Below are 22,180 nucleotides of genomic sequence, written 5' to 3'. Positions count from 1 at the left end.
CAAATAAAATTTGTATATAGCTATTCTAAAATATTAATGAATGTTGTCTTTTGTGATGTAAAAATTTTCTTAACTAATCTCCTTTTTTTAACTTCAAATATATAAACATATCGTCCTAGTCCACCAATTGCAAGAAATATGCTGTCTCTATGCTCTCCCTGTGTATTTAATTTAAAATAGCTCATTGCTGTAATCCCACCCATTATACCTTTAAAACTTCCTATAGTAGATATTTCAATTCTATGATTACTCCTAATGTTTAGTTTATTTTTTTCGGATTGCTGAATAGAAATATTAAATGGTACACATTCTCGAATTAATGGAACTATATTTTTCTTATTTAATGCAGAACCACGATTTTCCATTAAAAAATTCAAATTTTTGTGATTATCAACTTGAGTATCTGAAATTTTTAAAAGTAATGCTGAACCTTTATTATTGCCAACAGCAAATACCGATCCATGTGAATTTTTATTTGATTTCAACTTTGACCATTTTTTAATAATTTCTAAACTTGTAACTGGTAATTTCTCCTCCCAAATTACATAATTAATAATAGGTCGTCTTTGTAATTGAGGAGCATAAAGACGAATTTCACCGTAACCTGTACCACATAATAATATTTCTGGATCTTCCTGTATGAACGTCAATTTTGTAACATCGATTGGCATTCTATGCTTAAGCATATTTTTTTGTATATTTTTTGAACTCCATGCTAATTCCAAGGTATCTAAACGAATTATCTTAATATCCGATTCATAACCACCAAATGCAATGCAATTTTTTGTGTTATTATATGCAACACATTTGAGATTAGTGCATGGGAGTTCAAATTTTTCAATAATGAAATCCGTATAAATCGAGCAGGCGTCTTCATAGTTAACATCCAAGTCAATTGTTGATTGAAAATATGGGTGACCTTCATTAATCTGTGGCAATCTAAGTAAATACAATTTTTTTGATCCTGTTATTGTAACAATAACTTTATTTCCTTTTTCTGATTCATTTGGATAATTAAGGGTAATATCATGTATAAAAATTACTTCACCATTAACAATAAATGAAATTATTGGAATATTTGAGTCATTATTTAACGGAGTTAAAATTATATCTATTTTGCCGTCGGAATATCCAATGAGCATATTCTTCGATTGATTTTTTTCATTAAGAATAAACTTGTTAGTATAAATAAATGTAGTTCTCTTTATTGGTTTACTTGAATATTTGGTGATTGAATCAGTAGATAACTCATCAGAATTAAGAATTTTTGTAATATTATACTCTTTAATCGTACCAAAATTATCACCTGAATATAAATAATTCATTTTTCCATAATATTCAATAAATAATAATTTTAAAAGTCAGAAGTGACAATATAGCGCCATAAAATAAATAAGATCCAAATAAAATATATTACCAATTTTGAAATACAATAATTCAATTGTTACAAATTAATTAAAAAGAAATTGGTAATAATTTGTATTTAAAAATTACTGCTCATTATTTGTATCTACTTTAGATTTCAAATGATATTCATATTTTTTTCTTGATTCCTCTATTTTTCTAATGCAATACTGAGAAAAAAATTCTGTACCGCTCCACAGTCATACACCGCACATCTTCTGTTAAATTATTATTTGCACAATATGTAAAGCTTGGAGAGTTACTTTTGCTTTAACTGTTTAAATATTTGTTATTTGGATCGAATACGATTTTTATGTTTAAAATAATGTTAATAAACTCAAAATATGAATTTTACTTTTCACTCATTGAAATTATAAATAAATTCATTCCTTTCCGTGAGGCATTAAACGTGATAAAAATCGCACTAAATATTATAAAGAATCATTTATTTACGTTGACAGGAGGTTATTGGTATTTTATTATCTTTACTACATTCATTGCCTCTATTACAACAATAGTCGTGTTATTTTATTTACAAAGAAATAATAATAATAACAGTATATTAAGGCACATTAAATTAAGGCATAACTGGGTTTTATATGAAACACCTGAATATCCCAAATATTGTACAAAGTGCTCTGGAATAATAAAAAAACGTTTTTTACTCATGAGAAACTATGAAGGATGGCAATGTTCAATTTGTAAACGCATTTCCCATATGCACTGTATAATGCAGTCAGACTCTGAATATTGTAAGGATGAATGCTCTTCAAACTATTTAATAAAAAGTGGCTCATATATTAAATTTAACAATAAAAACTCTTCAAGTAATAATGCGTCTGATAATTTTGATGGCGTAACCTTTCAACAAAAAATTCACTATCACGTGCTGTTGAAGGGCAATTTACACTCAGGAGCAATTTGCTCTTTATGTAGAACTGTATGTTTTTCTCCGTTTGGTTTATATGGGCAAAAATGTATTTGGTGTAATCGAACATACCATGATGAATGTGCTGAGAATAAAAAAATTAATCAACAGCAGTGTGACTTAGGAACTCTCAAATACATTATTTTACCACCAAATTCTTTTGTTTTTGAACTATATAGCTTAGAAAAGGGTGAAAATTCAACAGTGAATACTAAACCCTCTATTTTTGATAAAGAGGATAAAAATAATTTTAATTCAAGTAATCTAATTGGTGGTAAAATAAATCAGTTAAATTCTACTCCTATTGAGAATATTATTCAAGCTAACTTAACGAATTCTTCAAATAGAAAGAGCGTTTCTCATTATATTCAGATTTTTCACAAATCTAATTTGATCAAAAAAAAATTAAGGTTTTTTGATGATTTTATAAATGCTAATTTGGGAAAACCTTTACTTGTTTTCGTTAATACTAAATCTGGTGGGCATCTCGGGCAAGGGTTAATAAAGAATCTATATATTTATTTGAACCCAATTCAAATAGTCGATATTCAAAATTCAAAGGGCCCAGACGAAGCATTATATTTATTCAAACACCTCGCAGAGGTGAAAAAATTGATGATTCTTGTATGCGGAGGGGACGGCACAGTAAGATGGGTTATAGATAGATGCAGAGAGATTTATGGAGTAAATTCAAATAATCTTCCTCCAATTGCAGTGCTTCCACTAGGAACAGGAAATGATTTGAGTAGAACTTTGGGATGGGATGTTACATTTAACGGTGATATTCTCAACTTTTTAAAAAAAATATGTACTTCCAATATTAAGCAGATGGATATTTGGACATGCACTGCATGGGATTTAAAGAACGAAGATACCAATAATAGTAATGACTATCATCATATGTTGTTTTCATCTACATTTATCAATTATTTAGATATTGGAATTGCTGCACGAATTGCATTAAAGTTTCATAACTTAAGAGAAGCATATCCTCAACATTTCAAGAGCAGACTTGGAAATCAGCTAGTTTATGGTGAAGTAGGATTTAGGGATTTCTTTAACAAAAGTATTCAATTAGATGGCTTAAAAATATTTTGTGATGGGAGAGAGGTAACTATTTCGAATCATGTAGGAAGTTCGTTTCTAAGCAAAAGTGAAGAGTCAATTAACTCATTGGGGGTTAGATTATTGAATGAAAATAACTATTTCCAAACATATTATAATTTGTTAATCATTTATAAGTCTATAATTAAAAAATATATTAATTGGTTCTTATCTCGTGTTGCTGATATATTTGGGCTTGGAAGCTCATTAATATATTGCGAAATAAATAAAAAAACTGTCACTGAAATTAATAGTCATTTTCACCCAAGAGAGAACAGGCTTGAAGGCCTCGTTATTTGTAATATTCCTAGTTTTTCTGGAGGAGTTAACCTTTGGAAAATTTCGAATCAAATTTCTAAAAAGTCATTTAAAAATAGAGATTCAAGTATTATTAGAAGAACCACCACTTTAACTAGTAGGAAGATAGGGAAAGGTTTGTCCGATAGATCAATGTCATTTTCGGTGGATAATTTTAAGAACTCAGGCTACCTGTCTTGCTCAGATTCGGAATTTTCAGAATATGATGAAGCTTGCAATACAGAATTAAAATTGAGAGAGGGAAGAAGAAAATCGACAAATTTACTTAAATCCTGGTTTTCTAAAGCTTTCAAACAAGGCCAATTTCCCCAATTAAATGACTCGGAAATAAACGATGAACACATTAAGTTAGGAATTAGCAATTTCCACGCGCAAAAGATTGATGATGGATTAATAGAGGTTGTAGGTATTAGATCACTTTTCCATTTAACCCAGCTACAAGTAGGGCTCACAGAGCCAATCAAATTGTGTCAAGGTAGTAATATAGTCATATATATTCCTAGACAACTCCCTTTCCAAGTTGATGGAGAGCCTAGAATAATAAATAAGTGCAAACTTATTATTGAACTGTCTGGAAAGATTCCAGTCATTTGCTCGGAGAAAATTGAGAATGCATTATCACTTTCAGTGCAGAATGCTCTGGAGCAAGCAGTGCAAAAAAAAATCATCAATACTGACCAGAAAGCATGGATAACAGAACAGATAATTCAGGAAAATTAATTATTAATTTCTTAGTTCTCTATAGTTTATTATTTATAAGTCACTAAATGTATTTTACGAATTTTTTACCTCGTCAAGAGGGGAAGATGGTGAGTATTCGGCGTCCTGCACCATCTTATCAACAGAATACGATGGAGACTTCGGGACCGACGTAACGGCCGCAGGGTCATAATGCGGTGATGAAGGCGAATATCTGGGAGAATTAGAACTGTTAGAAACATAATTAGGCGAGGATGGGGAGTAGTTAGGTGAGGTGGGGTTGTAGTTAGGTGAGGTAGGCGAATAGTGTGAAGTAGGAGAATAATTTGGAGATGCTGGATTGTAGTTAGGCGATGTAGGAGAATAATGAGGAGAAGTCGGTGAATAATGCGGTGATGAAGGGGAGTAGTGGGGAGAAGTTGGGGAGTAGTGCGGCGATGTAGGCGAATAGTGCGGCGATGTTGGAGAATAATGAGGCGACGTTGGAGAATAGTGCGGCGAGGTCGGGGAATAGTGTGGTGATGTTGGTGAATAATGTGGCGATGTTGGTGAATAATGTGGTGAAGTTGGAGAATAATGCGGTGATGTTGGGGAATAGTGCGGCGATGTAGGCGAATAGTGCGGCGACGTTGGAGAATAGTGAGGCGACGTTGGAGAATAGTGAGGCGACGTTGGAGAATAGTGCGGCGAGGTCGGGGAATAGTGTGGTGAGGTTGGTGAATAATGCGGCGAAGTTGGGGAGTAATGTGGTGATGTTGGTGAATAGTGTGGAGAAGTTGGAGATATGTCTGGACTTATGTTGTTTATTTTGTTATTCGAATTTAAAGGTGAAGATGGTGAGTAGGAACTTAGTGTGTTATTAACTTTGTATTTTTTTCTAGCCCTCTCAGAAAGCTCTGTATTGTATGTTGGACTGCTTGCTGCATAAATGGGAGAAGTTGGAGTGTAATCCATTAATGGTGAAGATGGGCTCATAGGAGAATAGGGAACTGGGCTAAATATCCCCCCCGGCGAAACTGGGCTCATAGGCGATCTTGGGGTCATTTGAACTGGAGAAAATTGGCCAGAGATCATAGGAGACATTGGCTCATACGATTGGTAAAGAGGAGACATCGGAGAAAGAGGCGACATCGGAGATTCAAAAGAGTCTGATTCAAATGATCCATTCTCAGAGTATAACCTAGTCGTTTGAGAAAGTGTGGAAAACTTTCCAAGTTTGGCAAATTCTCCATGGATTTCGAGGTGAGTAGCAGTATCCCTCAGTTTATCTGGATCAATCAATACATCAAAGCAGGCAGTTCCATATGGTGCGAGCTGCCCAACCATGACATTTTCGCTTACGCCGTTTAGGTAATCTGTTTCTCCAAACATAGCAGCATCCATTAAAACCTCAACAGTTTCCTCAAAGCTGCATTTTTGAAGTGGTCCCTTATCTACTCTATTGATACCATGCCTTGTTATACTCATTAAGTGCCCCTTTTGAGTCATATTATCGCAGAGTAATGCTAAGTGTCTATAATTTACATAGCTTCCATCAAATGAAATAACCGTTCTCAGTTCTTTAAGTAGAGCTCTTCTTACAGCTTCAATCCCCAGTACACTGAAGACTTCAGTTATATCATTTGAAATAGTCCTAGAACTATCTATCGCCGTATGGCAAAGCACTGCTTCAAGATTGCATCCATCTGTGTCAAGCACCCATTGGTTATCTCTTACCATCTTTTGACTAATACTATCATATTTAGATACCTGCTCCTCTTTCATATAAACTTTCTTAATATTGTTTATTCCTCTGAGTGTAATTTGAGAAAGGCATTCCGTCATCAGTTTCTCCAAAAACTTATGTTCTTCAACCCCAGATGTAATGGATGGAGAGATTGAGTCGTTCTCTTCAGAAGATTGTATGTTATCACGCACATTATTAGCATTAGGCTCAATATTTTTAATCCTAAGTCTTAAAACTAGCTCATCCGAATTATCATCCGTCCAAATACAATCCAGCTCATCCTTACTGAACTCCATTAAAATCTTATCGCCAATTTCTTTCATTGATAGTTTCTTATCAGTAACGAGCTTATTATTTAGTTGTATTCTTAACAGCCAAGTACCAAGCCTGTTTGTAATATCCGCATCATCAGGAAATTCATAATAATCGCTAACCCAACTTTTGTCAGCTTCAACAATTGTCTTATCTTGTTCTGGATCATACAAAATGTGTGCGATCGTTGTAATGTTTTGTAATGTCGTATGCTCCAGTAATGTCAATACATCTTTCGCCTGTTCTTGATCATTTGCAATCCCACTTTCGAGATAAACCGTAAGTGTTGGCGTTCTAACATTCTTTGCAACATTAATTAACTCTCTCAGTCTTGGAACACCAAGAGTTACATTTTTGGAGCCCACACCAGCAAAGTGGAAGGTATTTAATGTCATTTGGGTTGCGGGCTCACCAATTGACTGCGCTGCTATAGTACCAACCATTTCACCAGAGTGCGCAAGGCTTCTATAAAATTGATGTTCGATTTCTCCAAGTATCCATTCAAATGCTGTTGGCCCAAGCCTATCAACCTCCAATATTTTCTTACTAGCTAAGGAGCTTCTAATATGTATTCCTAATAAGGTTGTCGCATTTTTTTGAACCTCGGCAATAATGCTATCAAATACAAAATTAGATTTATTTGTATTGTTTTCCTCGTTAATAATCCCGACATTCTTCCAGAGCAATAATCTATCAAGCAATGATTCAACCTTTCTTATTATGAATACTGGCCCCCAATCCTTGCTTGATGACGCGTCGCTTACTCTTTGAGGGAACTTTTGCTGAGCCATTTGAATTATCCGATTGATATTTATTGGAAGGTGCTGTCTCGTTTCCCCATCCGGAAAAATATCTTTCCCCAGTTGCTCACGGTCTGTTACAAGTTGTTTGTATTCAGAATTCAATATATTCTGAGATTCTAAATCAAACTGAAGATTTTTAATCAAGGATGGTTGCACACCTGCCCAAGTAGAGCCCCATCTCGGGTGTTCAACATTATGCCGATACTTATGCTGAAACACTGCCGCCTCCATCTGTAATAGTTCAATAACTTGATCTTCAATAAATTCTCCTGCCATTCCATCTTCTCCGTAAAGGAACTGAATAATATCACCGTTACTATTCCTAACAGTTCTATCATATTGTACCATACAGTCCTCCATTGCCTTTATTAGTCTCCTTTGTATATAACCCGTCTCCGAAGTTTTGCATGCAGTATCGATAATTCCTTCTCTACCTCCCATTGCATGAAAAAAAACTTCTTGAGGAGTAAGACCCGAAAGATATGAGTTCGAGACAAAACCGCGACTTTCTGGCCCATAATCATATTTGAGGAAATGTGGCAAGCTTCTGTCTCTAAATCCAAATGGAATACGTTTACCTTCAACATTTTGTTGTCCAACACATGCCATAATTTGTGAGATATTAATCGTGGACCCCTTGCTTCCACATTGAACCATCGCAACTATATTGTTCTTCGAAGAGTCAAGGTTCTCAGTTGCAATTGTGCCGGATAACTCGCGTGCACTATTCAGTTCTTGATTAACTTGGGCTTCGAAAGATTCAATTAAGCTCTTACCTGGTTGACAATCAAGCTTACCTTTCTGAGCGCGTCTAATAATCTGTTGAACCTGTAGTTTTGACCCTTCCAAAGAGTTCATTATCTTTTCTAAAGTAAAGCTCTGGGGTTGAATATCTTGGCATCCTACTGTAAAACCGTGTTCAAGAAGCCATGTATTTACTACCATCTGGGTGTATGTCAAAAACAATCCGGTTTTTTCCGGGCCAATCTCATTCCACAAAATATGTATTAATGAACCAGAAGACGATCCAGCAATTTTCTTTGTGAGTATTCCGCAAATATGTTCTCCTTTTTGGATGATTACCTGATTATCTAACTCAGATATCCAAGGATTGTTAACTATGGTCTCTTTAGAATCATCTTTATCTGCATTAGAGTTGTTAGACTGTTTAATTGATACAATGCTCCCATCTCGCATTAAATTTAACTCAATTGGTTCTCCTAAATCTGTTGTGAATGCCAACAGTACAGTTATAATTTGCTTTCCAGTCCATAAAGGTTGCGGTCTAAGGACTGCAGGAGGGGGAATATTCCCATTCCAATACGGAATGCACAACAATAACTGTAAAAATTTTTCTCTAGTTAAAAATGTTGACTTTCTAGTAAGAAGGAAAATCCCAAGTAATGAGTCTTGGACTATACCTATTACTGGTTTGTTACCTTGAGGAGAAACTATTTGCCTTGGAACCATCATCAAGTTTTTGATTTCAGAACGGGTCTCATGCGACTGAGCAAGATGGAGATTCATTTCATCTCCATCAAAATCTGCATTATATGGCGATGTTACTGAAAGATTAAGTCTAAAGGTGGAATAAGGTAAAATTTTCACGCGATGGCCCATAATACTCATTTTATGTAAACTGGGTTGCCTGTTAAAAAGTACTAAATCATCATTCTTCATATGCCTTTCAACCTTCCATCCATACTGAAGCAAATTATTTGAACTATTCGAAGTATTGGAGAATCTTAGATCGATTTTAGTCCCATCCTCCTGAATAATACTAGTTGCTCCTGGCCACTCATGTGGCCCTCTTTCTACCAACTCCTTTAGTTCCTCTATATTATAAGGTGTGACGACTTCAGGATAAGTAAGTGTCATAGCAATAGAGTAGGGAACTCCGACTTGGTCCACTGCCAAGTTAGGGTCGCCTGTAATTACTGTTCTTGCAGAAAAATCTACCCTTTTCCCCATCAAGTTACCACGTATACGGCCATCTTTACCCTTAAGGCGCGCTCTAAGAGATTTTATTGGTCTGTTACTCCTTGTTCTAGACTGTGGTAAGCCAGGTAAGTCGTTGTTAATAAGTGTAATCAAGTGATATTGCAGAACTGTTGACATCTCACTAATAATATGTTCAGGTGAGCCAATACGAATTTGCTTTTTAAGATTCTCATTCAATTTGATTATCTGTTGTAGTTTTAAAGTCAAGTCATCTTCGCTCCGATCACTTCCAAACTGAACGTATGGTCTTACAGCCGGCGGAGGGATTGGTATCACGGTATTAATAAACCAAGAAGGGTTACATTTTACTGGATCAAAACCAAGAATTTTCATGTCATCGTGAGATATTCTTTTGAAAATTGTAAGTACTTCTTCTGCGGTTAACAACCTTTTTGAATCAATTGTTTCATCATCAATAATCCTGTTTTCATCTTGGTTTTGATTGATATATAAATTATATCCTTCTTTTGAATAGGTTGGCTGAATAAATCCACATCCAGAACCATCACTAGAAATTACACACCTAGATGAAGAGCTTCTCATTTCTAGAATTCTTTTAAGTCTAAGTCTTGGGTTTCTAATGCGTTTTATTTGTTTAAACTTAGGATCCAGTGTATCAACAAATAATTTGGAGCATGCATAACACACGCACCTGAGGAGTTTAAGTACGGTAGTAATGAATCCAATATGAAACATAGGCTTTCCCAACTCAATATGTGCAAAATGACCAGGGCAAGTTTTTATATCCATGTGGCAAGTTTCGCAAAGAATATGGTAGTCTGTTGTACCCAGTAATGGATCATTAAGCCCACCTGATTTAGGTCTTCCATTCTCATAAATATCAGATATTTTAATCTCGAGTACAGAATACTTACGAATAAGTTCAGGTGAAAGTACGCCAAACTCGATACTAAAAACCCTCTTTAACTCTTTACTGCTAAATGGAGAGTTCAACTCCAATGCTGTGGACATAATTTTCTGGGTAATATACCTTTAAATATGGCCTCAACACCAAAATCACGAACAGCAGCGCAATGATTGTATTTTTTTTTCCAATTATTATATCGATCATCAGGGCGTCATGTCTAATGAATATAAGCGGTGGTATAAAAAATAAAATTTAAGACACTTAATTGGAAAACTAGTATTTGTATTTCTTCCTCTAATTTATCTAAATGATTACAGACTTTACAAATATGTATTTTAAGCTTATAGAATGGTAAATAATTTATTAATTGTTAGGATAAATTAAATTATTTATTCCCTATTTATTAAAAGCAGTTTTCTTCTCTTTAAAGCTAACTCTCTTCTGGTTTTTAGCTTTTCCTCAATCCCGCATCCTTTCCCTAAGTTCTGATTAAGAGTTTCTGATTTCAAATCAGGAATTTGATCATTAACTATGTCGCTTTTAAGAGAATGCTTTCTTGAATCTACCTCTTTCCTGAGTGATTTGTATTTGTATATTGCCTTTAAACGGTAATCCTGAGTTTCTGCATGAAATGTAAATTTTTCGATGGCTTTGCAAAAATCGATTAAAGACATTTTTTTTGCTGAAATCAACGACTTCCAGTTTTCAAAAATTTTTATCATCTTATGCATTGATTCTAATTCCTTTTCAATCTCAATTCCTGATGGGTAAAATTTAAATAATAAAAAATTATTGGAAAAAAATTCCCAAAGATTATGTTTCTCACTACTTGAAAATATTAATTTTCTATCAAGTTTAATAGTGGGGTTAAAACCTGTTTGGTATAAATTTTCTTTATCCTTAGAAACCATCTCATTTCCGTCCATTTTATGGTTTGAATTAATTACTTTTCTTTTTAGTTCTTAACAAACAAGTTGGTTGTATTACTAAACAAAAAATTACATGTCCTAAAAACCCGCGAATTAAAATTTGTTAATTTTTTGTTTTAAATATAACTCCCCTTGAGTTTCGGAAATAATATTAATATTGCTGTTGAAAATAGTAGCGAGATTATTTTCCACCAATTTAATCATTATAATTGATTCTTTTATGTGTATAGTGGTGTTATTTTCTTTCTGAATAATTAATTTAGAATTAATAATACTTGGAAACTTAAAAAAGATATTCAATATAATTTTTGATATAACAATCCGCCATCTCATGGAAAAAAACGAATTGCTAGGGGATAATAGTAATTTTATTATGCAATTTAAAGTCTCAAACTTGATTTCGGCCATATTTAATTTAAGATAAGATTTTGTGAAATAATAAAGAATTTCCAATACGGATATACACAGTTTTTGAAATTCCGAATTCATTTTTGACTCTTTATCATCCATTAATATAATTATTTCATAATTTGCAAGAATTAACTCAATAAATTCAGTAATTAATGGAATTATTTTTTCCTCCATAATTTTTATTGCAAAGTCTCCACACGAAATAATTAGTTGCATTATAATAATATTTGTTTGATAAAGCTCACGTAATTTGATCGTTTCAATTTTAAAGTAGCCTATACTATTATCTTTTATTTTATTTACTGTAGTTGACCATTGATTAATTAGGCTAGGAATAATCATGTTTGCATAAGGAAATAAACTAGCTGGCTTAGTTGAAAGTATAAAAATACAATTTAATAACGAATACGTGGATAAATGTTGATAACTCGGGATAGTAAAGCTCTTCCCATCAATATTAGATGTATATGAATAAATAATTTGAATTACCCTTTCAATAATTTTTTGAATATTTGAAACCTCAATGTATTTTTCTTCAAGTAGATTATCTTCTAAAAAATTTAAATGATATAATGTATGGTTTTCAATATCATTTTCAGTAAAAATATGTGTTGAATAGAATTCAACAATATTATTTTCTTGAGAAATCATATAATCTACAAAATATCCGTAACAGGCTTCTTTAATTGCGGTATTTAATCCTTTAGAAGATTCAAGTTTCCGTCTGAAAACAGAAATTTCAGAGTTTTTGAGGATTTTGTGAAATAAAAAGTTACTCCAATATCTTAAAATGTACCTTGAGAGACGTTTTGTAGTTATTGCAACAAACTCAAATATCCAAAGATTATTATTAATATGTAAATCATCAAATCTTTCAATAATATCAGACAATTCTAAAATAAATTCTAACTTGCAATGTTCAAGAGCTGTGAGGATTAGATCTACTTTTTCTTTGGAGTAGCCTTTATAGTACATCATTTCTAACGACCTGATAATTTCAACAGAATATTCACTAATAACTGTATTGATTGAAAATTTCTGTGATGAATAACCTAACATATGAACAACTTGATCCAAAACGTAAGTTGTGATTTTCTTAGTAGTTGGAGAGCCATTACCATATAGTGATATTAATTTTACTACGATCTTATTAAATTTTCTAATAAAAATTTTGTTGTCTAATTCAATCTTTCTTGCAATTAATAACAAATTTCCCAAAAGAATTAATAGTATATTTCTATTAATTTCTTTTCCATCTGATAAGTTTTGGAGACAAAAATCTTTATTTAGTTCTTCAACTGTGAATTCGAACCAATTAATTAAAATATTTGGCAACTTTTTTCTTTCAAGATTCTGAAGTTCTAAAAATTGAATTTTACCTAATACTGAATGATCTAAAATGAGTTGTGAAGCATTACATAGTGAGATTCTAAGAATAAAATCTAGCATTGAATTATAGTCATCTTTGTTCTTAGTATTAAGCTTCACAAAATATGTCATTAAACAACCGAAAATATATTTATGGTCCATTTTTTCATAACTTAAATTTAATATTGAAATTGAAATCGATTTTATTATTAAGCCAGAAATTAACTTTGATTTCTCAAACCCAAGTCTCTTGATGTTGAAAAAAGTTAAGGTAAATACATCACCATAAAGTTGAAAAATTTCATTGTAGTCAATGTTGTCAAAATTTTCGTTATTATTGGTAACATCATCAAAATAACTTTTGATTAAACAAATTTTCACTATCTCTGCTATATCTATTGCCTTTATAATCCAATTTTCCATACATAATGATGAGCTTTCATATTTGAAGCCGTAAGAAGTTTTCTTGAAATCTTTAATTGTTTTTTCATACATTTTTAGGCTTCGATTAGTAATTAGCGTTCTAAAAAAGAAGTCTAGGAATTTGTCTGCATGAAATGTGGAAATTATATTCTGAAAAGATTGGCTTTCTATTTTTTGGAAACCAATATATTTAGTTAATATACGGACAAACTCTATTAAGTTATTTTCTTCATAAAATTCAACTGAGGTGAGTTTTTCTGTATTAATCGATTCAAAGCTAACTACAAAATTTTGCAAATATTTTGAAAAAAATATCATTTTGATCTTGCTTTGATTCTTCAAAATCGAATTAAATACATGATCAACTAATGGATTTATATAATCATCTTCGCATTTCATTGAAACCAAAAAGTCTAGAGAAGTTTCTAAAAGTTCATCAAAACTATCATGAAAAATATAAAATAAATCTGTCAAGCACATACTTGCAATAGACACAAGAAATGATCTGACCTTTAACATGTATGCTTTGTCGTTCGAATAGTATATATGACCATTTGTAGATGAGCCATGCAGGTTAAATTCAAATGTTTTATACTTAATAATATAGTTCAATATTTTACCCGTATTTTTAATATTTTCCATATTAGAATGATAATTCATTGTTCCAGGATTTATATTACAAAGGCAATTACTTATCCATTCAATCATTGTTAATAATGAAATTTCTAGTATATTAGGGCTATGTTTTGTAATCGAATTAATGATCTCCATACTTAATTTCTGAATAACTCCTGGATACACTTTTATTAATGGCTCGTTATTTTTGACAATACTAGGAATTTCAGATAATAGCTTTAATGATAAGATTCTGATTTCTTTTGAATACTTGAACTCTTTATTATTAGGAATTGCTATTGTTAATAAAAACTGTATTGTCACTGGGAAAATAAGATACTGATTTGTGTCTGTGTTGATATCTTTATATTCCCAATATTCCCAAAAAATATTAAAGCTAAAATGAGATATCTTAATACAATGTTCAATAATAAATTCATTTCCTTCTTGAATATAAATATGTAGAACCTTAGCTATAACATGGATTATATCAGAAAAAGCCATTGAAATGCGACTAAAAACAATCTTTGATGTTTTTTTATTGATTTTTTGTAAAACATTGAACAAAATTTTTAACAACTCTTCTATTTGTAGAGAATATTTTTTACAAATAGAATTATTGTGATTCAAATCGCTTATTCTATCAGTTGGATGTAACTGGGTTTTGCACTCGTTCCTAATACAGTTGTGAATTGTCATTATTATAGGCGGAATAATAATCTCTGCACAAGATGAAATACAGTAGTCACTACATTTTGAAATAGATAAACCAATATCTCGAAGAATTTCAGGAGATTCTATGCTATCCAGGTAGAACAATTTAGAGAGTTTTTCATGGAGTAATTTAATTGTATCCCTAATTGGGACTTCATCGAAAGAATTATTCGGCATAAGTTTTGTTATTTTTACATTTTCTGATATTTTAGCGCGATGCTTTAGTGTTTAATTGAGAATGCAAAGAATTAGTTATCACATTGACTTTGGAGTAAAGATAAGATAGAAAAAGTTATTAATTTCGTATTAAAAATTTTTAACACGTTTTTTTGAAGCGGTTATGATTTTGCTGTGGGTTAATAATTCCTACTTGTGAATAAATTCATCAAAATGAAGAAAGAAAATACACAAATAAAATATTCTAAATCTAGACAAGAAGGTATTAATATCTATTTTCAAGAGAAGATTAATGATCTTGAAAATAAACAAGCTGAAATTACGGATTTATTAGTAAAAAAAAAAAATGATACTGATAGGCTTATTATAATAAACAAGGAAAAAAGTAACACTATTAATTCAATTAAAGAAAAAATTGCTGTTATGGTAGAAGATCATACATCTTATATAAATGAAATGAATAAATTCAAAAAAGATATTCAAGAGGCTTTAGAACATAAACGACATCAATTGTCAAGAATTGAAACAAAATTAAGTAAATTAAAACAATTATACATTGGCACATCTAACGAGCACAATAGACTTAAAAAAACATTTTCAGAAAGGACGCAAATTAAAAAAGATCTCGAAAATAGGCTGGAACTATTAAATGAAACAATTAAGAAAAAATATTGGGCTAATACGGCGAGATTATCTTTAGCTCAACAAATAGAGCTTGCAAACCAAGAGATTTTGTCGTGGAGATATCGTTTACAACGCCATTCAATATTGCTAAATGATACTAGGAGAAAGTTATTTAATGAACTACAAGATATAAAAGGGAATATACGAGTATTTTGTAGAATTCGACCTCCAACAATTTCTGAACAGGATTCTTGTATCAAATATGATATTTCAGAGGATGCATCCACAATTACTATAAAAAACTCAACCCCGAGAGGTATAAGCCTTTTAACATTTAAATTTGACTATATTTTCTCATCAATTTCAACTCAATCTGAAGTATTTGAAGAAGTTTCACAGCTTATTCAATCTGCTTTAGATGGTTATAATGTTTCTTTGTTTTCATATGGGCAAACTGGAAGCGGAAAAACTTTCACTATGATGGGCGGAAAGGACGAAAACGAGTATGGAATGATTCCTAGAGCTCTTAATTTAATTTTTGAAAGCATTGATAGGAATATTGAAAAGGGGTGGTCATATCACATCGAATATTCTGCAATTGAAGTTTACAACGAAACTATACGTGACCTGACTACGACTAAACAAAAAAATTCGGAAGTAAAAATAGATCAATTTGGGTCTGCAACAATTGTTGGTATAAATTCAATCAAAGTCGGCGGCATTAATGATATAAATAACTTACTTAAAATAGCACAAAAAAACCGATCGGAAGCATCAACAGATTGTAATGAAAGAAGCTCAAGATCACACAGTATTATTCAATTAAAAATATCTGGAAAACATGGTAAGGGAACAGATACACCAAATAATGACTCAAGAAATATAAACTCAACACTTTCATTAATTGACTTGGCCGGATCAGAAAGAGCTAGCAAAAGTGGTGTTACAGGAGAGAGAATGAAGGAAACTCAATTCATTAATAAGTCCTTAAGTGCACTAGGAGATGTAATTCAATCTATAAATTTAGAAAAGGATCATATACCTTTTAGAAACAGCAAACTAACAATGATTCTTAAAAATTCACTCGGAGGGAATAGTAAGGCTGCCATGTTAGTTCATATCTCACCCTCCTTGAATTCCATAAATGAGACTATTAGCTCGCTAAGATTTGCATCAAAAGTTCAAAACTGTATAACAAATCGTAACAAAGAAAAAAACTGATTAAGCGCCAGCTATGGGCGCCCATAGGCGGTAAAACATTTTTTTTCCAAATGGATCATTTGGCACATTTTTGGGGAAAAGCAACCCAACATGTTTCAATGTTTAGATCAGGCCCATATTCTCAAAATATTACAAGCACGAATGGTAGTAGACTCATTTTGAATCCGAATCACCAAAAATGCTTAGTTAAATATCAAAACACATCTAAAAATCCATGTAAACATGTATTTTCAACTGCTGTAGATGATTACTTTACTGAAACATATATTTCCAGGACACTTTACCTTTGTAAACTACCATATGATATGACTGAAGATTCAGTTAGAGAGCTTTGTGAACCATTTGGCGATCTAAAGAAAGTTGCAGTTTATCCTCACAAAGGAATTGCATTTGTAGAGTATTTCGATATAAGAAAAGCTGAAGGCGCCAGAAATACATTGAAAAGTTCCTTAGTTCAAGGGAGAATAATTGGTGCACAGTATTCTAGAGGTAGAGATAATAAACCCTCAAAAGATACTAATACAGGAACCTTGTATATTAAGCCGATTATAAATGATAAAACTGCTATAGATCCGAATACAGAAGATGATTATAAACAGTTGTTTTGCGCCTATGGAGAAGTTAAAAAGGTTAGTAGCAATAGAAAGCGAGAATCAGAGAAATTTATAGAATTTTATGATATTAGAGGTGCGGAAGCGTCCCAAAAAGCTCTCAATGGATATGATTTTAATGGCGTAATTTTAGAGATCCAGTTTGCAAATACTCATAGTAGAACATTAAACTCTGACTTTCAAACTATCTTAAGTGGCCAGGGCTCGAGCATGAAGAATCAATCCCTTCGTATTCCAAACGAAGTAAAGCATAAGCGGCAATTGTCATTTAATACAAAAAAGAAAAATAGGCTTAAGAAATGTGGTACTTCCGAGATGTTTAAAAGGCTAGTTGCAAGAAATGTTTCAGATTGTGAATTATATTCCGAATTTTCAAAACAGCATTTAAGTCGTAATAGAATAAACAACCATTCGGATTTTAGTTTATCATGTCCATTGCCGGTCCCTACTCAAGTAACAGGCAACTCGGGTGAATTTAATAAATTTATACCGATTACAAAACATCCAAGTGACGATTCCACAAGAACAGGAAATATTGCTGAGTCTTTAAAAATATTATTATCGACATTTAAGCCTCCAATAACTGATATTGAACGTGATAATTCCAATAATAGTGCTTTTAGTTATTAAATATTTATATTTCCCAATTCTCGAATGAATACTTGAATGCTTACTGTACAACTGTTGTTTAGATTAGAATTCACTATTTAGTATTGGGCAAAACTAATTATTCGGACCATTTTTTAGATTAGTATTATCTATAAATGGATCGATAACAATACAAATAGGTGTTTTTAAGCTATTGGTGATTAATATTATTGATCTAAAAATATCCTATAGTTAGCTCAAAAGGAAAAATCTCCATATTTAAACTTATTTCTTAAATTTGGGATTAATAACTAATAATGAAGATAATTGTTGATATATCTAGTTCAATATTAAATAACGATGGAATGGCAGTGTAATCACGCGAGATTGTTAAACCACTCTCAATACAACGATCAACAAAGTATTGAATAGTCTGTTCATTTCTTATTGTATTCACAGAGATAGCATATGCTGAAATTGAGTTAAAATCAGCTTCTTGAAGCTCATTCCACTTAACTGATTTATTACTAGAGTCTTTAGAAACAAATTTTTTGGGATAAAAACCAAATTTTTTTTCGTAAGAAGATGACAGCAAAAACTGAAGAGTTTTAACAAATAAAAAAGTCAATTCATTGTCATAAATCACGTCGGATGAAATAATGATAGGGTTCATTAGGGGCTTAATTATTTTCTTTGCAATATTTATATTAGTAGTTTCCCAGTCAAGACACATTACCCTTGCGCATCTTTTAGTAGAAGAAGATTGGGTTGATTCTTCCGATTCTGAGTTTAGTGAAATACCATTAATCTCAAAGTTATACTTTAGGTTGCTAATAATTGTTGGATCGTAATCAGTAGAATATACACTTTTTATCGGCAAAACCGAAAATGGTATAATACTAGAAATGCCAATTCCACTACCAAGTTCAATGATGTCGGAATTAGCAACGTTCCTTTCAAGTTTTGAAGAATGAACTAACCATTCAACGAGACGATATGCAGCAGACCAAGGCCTCATTCCAACCAAATTACACTCTTTAAAACCAAATACAAAATTTCTAAAATTGCCTAAATTTGAGTTGTGCTGGTCAATAATAGATAGATTATTGGGGAGTGTTAATACAATATGAGAAGGCAGATTATATTGAATCGAACCCATTAATTGAGACAAATAAATATACAATTCATCGGAAACTTCGCCACCATCACTTTCAATACTCTTTATTATTTCACATATTATACTTTTTTGATATATTAAAGAAAGTGGGTATTTCTTTAAAATTTCACAGTTTAGGATATCTTTCACCAAATCTACTTGAAGGGCAGAATTTTTAAACAAACCTATATGTTCACAAATAGAAATAATGGTTTTTTTGGGTTGCAATGAGAATAATGCTATCTTTAGTTTATTCATTCATTTAATGTAAATTAAATTTCATTTTGCGGTATTTAATCAAGAAGAATAATCAATTAGATGTCTTGGAGAGAAATGGAACAAACTTTGCAAAACAAAGGCTTGAGCAAGTAGTGAATCAATATCTCTTTCTGTCCAATTTTTTGTAGGAGAATTTTGTAAGAATAACATGATTTCTGAAAAATCCATATTTTTAAGTTCCTTTTCCCAATGTAATAGGAATGCTGCACATACATATGCGTGAAATGCATTAAAGTGTGAAATTACGCTATTTCCGGTAGAAAGCTTATCCAATGATGTGATTGAACTTGATCTTAGTGGCTTATTTGTTTTATTTAGAGTGTTTTCTGCAATATATGTATCCCAAAGCCTTACAACGCATTTAATCGGGAATTCTCTGGTTAATAAACAGTTCATCCATCTGAATGAAAATTGTAGAAAATCAACACCTTGTTCCTTCAAGTGTTGAAATAGAGGTTTATTAGTCCTTTTTATAATATCTTGTAGATGTACAATAAGTTTGTGTATTCCTGGTTGTTCCGTAACATAATTCTCTTGAAGTGTATCTAGCATTCTTGTCAAGCACCAATATATTTCAGCCTCAATTTCAAGCATCCTCTCAGAAGATATTTTCCCAATATCTAAGAGCCCAATATCGTTTTTTGGACAGAATGGAAGTAAAAATACTACAAGAAAAGGAGGTATTAAATCGTTAATTCCCTGGACATATCCACTAGCAGGATTTCGAATTGCCCAAAGAAATAATACTCTTTCCATTAAATCAAGAATGACTTGATTCCTTAAAGATTCGTATTCAATTGAGGTCCTGGGTAGATCTACTCTAATTTGTCTTAATATCTTTTTTTCTTGCTCAGAATAATTATCGTGATCAATGTGTTCTTTTAAAAGCAATCTATATTCGCTTATTTTTTTCAGCTTATACGAACTCTTTCGATCCTTCCTTGGTGGTAGGTATCCCAACATTATCTGCCAGGCATCTCTTCTTAACTCTGGCGGAGAACCTTTTGGAACGCCGGACCAAAGTAGATCTTGCAAAAGTTTGAGATCAATACATTCTTGATTCAAAACAGATAGAAAACGGCCCTCCTTTGTAGGTTCAGTTGAATTCAGAGGAACATCAAGAGACATTAACCCATAATAATGTTATTTGAATGTGAAATAATATAAAGCGCAAATAAAAAGCGCACAAAAGGAAAAAAAAAGTTTATAAGGAAAAATTTAGGCTAATTATTAACAACCCTACGATGCTGACATTTACAGCACTCATACATAACTGTGGTACCCTCATCTGCTGATCTAGCTTGAAATTGAGTGAAGAATGCCTCGTTGTGTGAACATTCAGGACAAATTTCCTGGATTTTAGGGGCCTTCTTTTTATGCATAGCATCTAAGACCCTCATTACACTATTAGATTTGCTTAACTTGTCATCCAATTCCTTTTCTATTCTTTTCCCAAAATTATTAGACTTTGCCCACCACTTAATACTAGTTCCAAAACACAATGACTTTCTGATACCTGATATATAAATACGTTTTTTATCAATAGAACTGCTGTAAAAAGTAGTATTAATTGAAGAATCTGAAACATTCTGGTCATGTAATTTCAAAAACTGATGATTGCATATTTTGCATCTCAAATAATAGCTTCTAGACATCACATAAGTGCTAGTTACATATTTGTTCTCAAAACCATCTAATAAAAATAAAAAATCGTATGAATTACCACAATTTGGGCAACCGCCATATAATCGGCTGTTAAAATTGTCACCTTTAGAAAAACTAAATTGGAACTTTGGAAAATTGGAATTTCGTTGTTTAGTAGTGTTAATATCTAAATCAATTAATTTTGCTCATTATATCTACTAGTCAACTTACTCTCTGTGTAAATAAATGACTGCATCAAGTCCTTAATAATGTATGGCTCAATATTAGTTAGCTCAACAGATATTCCATCCTTTCCTATGTTCTTAAACTGCATAGAAATATATAGACCCAATTTCGAATACCTTATAACTTACCAGTTCTGAAGAGATTTTCTTTTTTTTATGAATATTGGAAAACATTTTTAAAAAGTAATAAATGGTTAAATTCTACGCGCGCTAAGTGGTCACTTCTTTTTGAATTAATAATTGGCTAAAATAAATGGTTTTATTAAATTTTTGAAGTCTAATGGTAAACATAACACCTTAAGATTGGTATTTATAATATTTCATTAATTATTTTTACACAAATTTCGAAAAAATTAAAAATTAATAACTTAAAATATTTTAACAATTTAATTATCTCTTTTGTTCATTTTGATTTATAAATACTGTTGAATATGAACAATCTGTTTAATTTATTTTTGTAAATATCCATTTTTTATTCTTTAACTTTTTATTCTTCAGATCTCTACACTTGGCGCCAGATTTACCGCAACTTTTTGGTAATTTATTATCTGAGTACATTACTTGCTTAATTTATAAGAATGGCAAGAACTAAACAGACAGCAAGAAAATCTACGGGAGGTAAAGCACCTCGTAAACAATTGGCTTCTAAGGGTGCAAGGAAGTCGGCCCCTGTTACTGGAGGAGTAAAAAAGCCTCGCCGTTATAGACCAGGGACTGTCGCACTGAGAGAAATTCGTCGCTTTCAGCGTTCGACTGAATTGCTAATTAGAAAGCTTCCATTTCAGAGATTGGTGCGAGAAATTGCACAGGATTTCAAAACTGACTTACGATTTCAGTCTCAGGCTGTAATGGCACTACAGGAAGCAGCTGAGGCATATTTAGTTGGACTTTTTGAAGATACAAACTTATGTGCCATACACGCTCACCGTGTAACAATTATGCCAAAAGACATTCAACTAGCAAGGAGAATTAGGGGCGAAAGGTAGTTGGAATCTAAGTCTTAACTAATACA

The 22,180-nt window shown here is 32.0% G+C and overlaps 11 protein-coding genes across 11 annotated transcripts; 4 read left to right on the top strand and 7 right to left on the bottom strand.

Moving 5' to 3' along the window:
• Positions 1–20: 20 nt before the first annotated feature.
• cubi_01074 (uncharacterized protein) lies at positions 21–1,325 on the bottom strand (the record flags this gene model as incomplete). The annotated part of the gene is made up of 1 exon (XM_029018086.1): positions 21–1,325. The coding sequence occupies one exon, from the start codon at positions 1,323–1,325 to the stop codon at positions 21–23; it is 1,305 nt and encodes a 434-aa protein (XP_028875423.1).
• Positions 1,326–1,729: 404 nt separating this feature from the next.
• cubi_01073 (diacylglycerol kinase) lies at positions 1,730–4,474 on the top strand (the record flags this gene model as incomplete). The annotated part of the gene is made up of 1 exon (XM_029018085.1): positions 1,730–4,474. One exon carries the CDS (start codon positions 1,730–1,732, stop codon positions 4,472–4,474), a length of 2,745 nt encoding a protein of 914 aa, XP_028875422.1.
• Positions 4,475–4,528: 54 nt separating this feature from the next.
• Positions 4,529–10,267, bottom strand: cubi_01072 (DNA-directed RNA polymerase; the record flags this gene model as incomplete). The annotated part of the gene is made up of 1 exon (XM_029018084.1): positions 4,529–10,267. One exon carries the CDS (start codon positions 10,265–10,267, stop codon positions 4,529–4,531), a length of 5,739 nt encoding a protein of 1,912 aa, XP_028875421.1.
• Positions 10,268–10,552: 285 nt separating this feature from the next.
• On the bottom strand, positions 10,553–11,089 carry cubi_01071 (uncharacterized protein; the record flags this gene model as incomplete). Its single annotated transcript, XM_029018083.1, has 1 exon — positions 10,553–11,089. One exon carries the CDS (start codon positions 11,087–11,089, stop codon positions 10,553–10,555), a length of 537 nt encoding a protein of 178 aa, XP_028875420.1.
• A 96-nt stretch (positions 11,090–11,185) lies between these two features.
• cubi_01070 (uncharacterized protein) lies at positions 11,186–14,800 on the bottom strand (the record flags this gene model as incomplete). The annotated part of the gene is made up of 1 exon (XM_029018082.1): positions 11,186–14,800. One exon carries the CDS (start codon positions 14,798–14,800, stop codon positions 11,186–11,188), a length of 3,615 nt encoding a protein of 1,204 aa, XP_028875419.1.
• A 213-nt stretch (positions 14,801–15,013) lies between these two features.
• On the top strand, positions 15,014–16,645 carry cubi_01069 (kinesin-related protein k2; the record flags this gene model as incomplete). The annotated part of the gene is made up of 1 exon (XM_029018081.1): positions 15,014–16,645. One exon carries the CDS (start codon positions 15,014–15,016, stop codon positions 16,643–16,645), a length of 1,632 nt encoding a protein of 543 aa, XP_028875418.1.
• A 50-nt stretch (positions 16,646–16,695) lies between these two features.
• Positions 16,696–17,886, top strand: cubi_01068 (RNA-binding protein; the record flags this gene model as incomplete). Its single annotated transcript, XM_029018080.1, has 1 exon — positions 16,696–17,886. The coding sequence occupies one exon, from the start codon at positions 16,696–16,698 to the stop codon at positions 17,884–17,886; it is 1,191 nt and encodes a 396-aa protein (XP_028875417.1).
• Positions 17,887–18,148: 262 nt separating this feature from the next.
• On the bottom strand, positions 18,149–19,258 carry cubi_01067 (uncharacterized protein; the record flags this gene model as incomplete). Its single annotated transcript, XM_029018079.1, has 1 exon — positions 18,149–19,258. One exon carries the CDS (start codon positions 19,256–19,258, stop codon positions 18,149–18,151), a length of 1,110 nt encoding a protein of 369 aa, XP_028875416.1.
• A 39-nt stretch (positions 19,259–19,297) lies between these two features.
• On the bottom strand, positions 19,298–20,407 carry cubi_01066 (TBC domain-containing protein; the record flags this gene model as incomplete). Its single annotated transcript, XM_029018078.1, has 1 exon — positions 19,298–20,407. The coding sequence occupies one exon, from the start codon at positions 20,405–20,407 to the stop codon at positions 19,298–19,300; it is 1,110 nt and encodes a 369-aa protein (XP_028875415.1).
• Positions 20,408–20,502: 95 nt separating this feature from the next.
• On the bottom strand, positions 20,503–21,257 carry cubi_01065 (uncharacterized protein; the record flags this gene model as incomplete). The annotated part of the gene is made up of 2 exons (XM_029018077.1): positions 20,503–21,110; positions 21,155–21,257. The coding sequence occupies 2 exons, from the start codon at positions 21,255–21,257 to the stop codon at positions 20,503–20,505; spliced, it is 711 nt and encodes a 236-aa protein (XP_028875414.1).
• A 489-nt stretch (positions 21,258–21,746) lies between these two features.
• On the top strand, positions 21,747–22,154 carry cubi_01064 (histone H3; the record flags this gene model as incomplete). Its single annotated transcript, XM_029018076.1, has 1 exon — positions 21,747–22,154. One exon carries the CDS (start codon positions 21,747–21,749, stop codon positions 22,152–22,154), a length of 408 nt encoding a protein of 135 aa, XP_028875413.1.
• Positions 22,155–22,180: the final 26 nt, after the last annotated feature.

The sequence above is a fragment of the Cryptosporidium ubiquitum genome, assembly GCF_001865345.1.
Source record: "Cryptosporidium ubiquitum isolate 39726 chromosome Unknown contig_16, whole genome shotgun sequence".
Lineage (NCBI taxonomy): Eukaryota > Apicomplexa > Conoidasida > Eucoccidiorida > Cryptosporidiidae > Cryptosporidium > Cryptosporidium ubiquitum.
The sequence above is the reverse complement of the archived record's forward strand: the minus strand, read 5'-3'. Positions and strand labels throughout refer to the sequence as shown.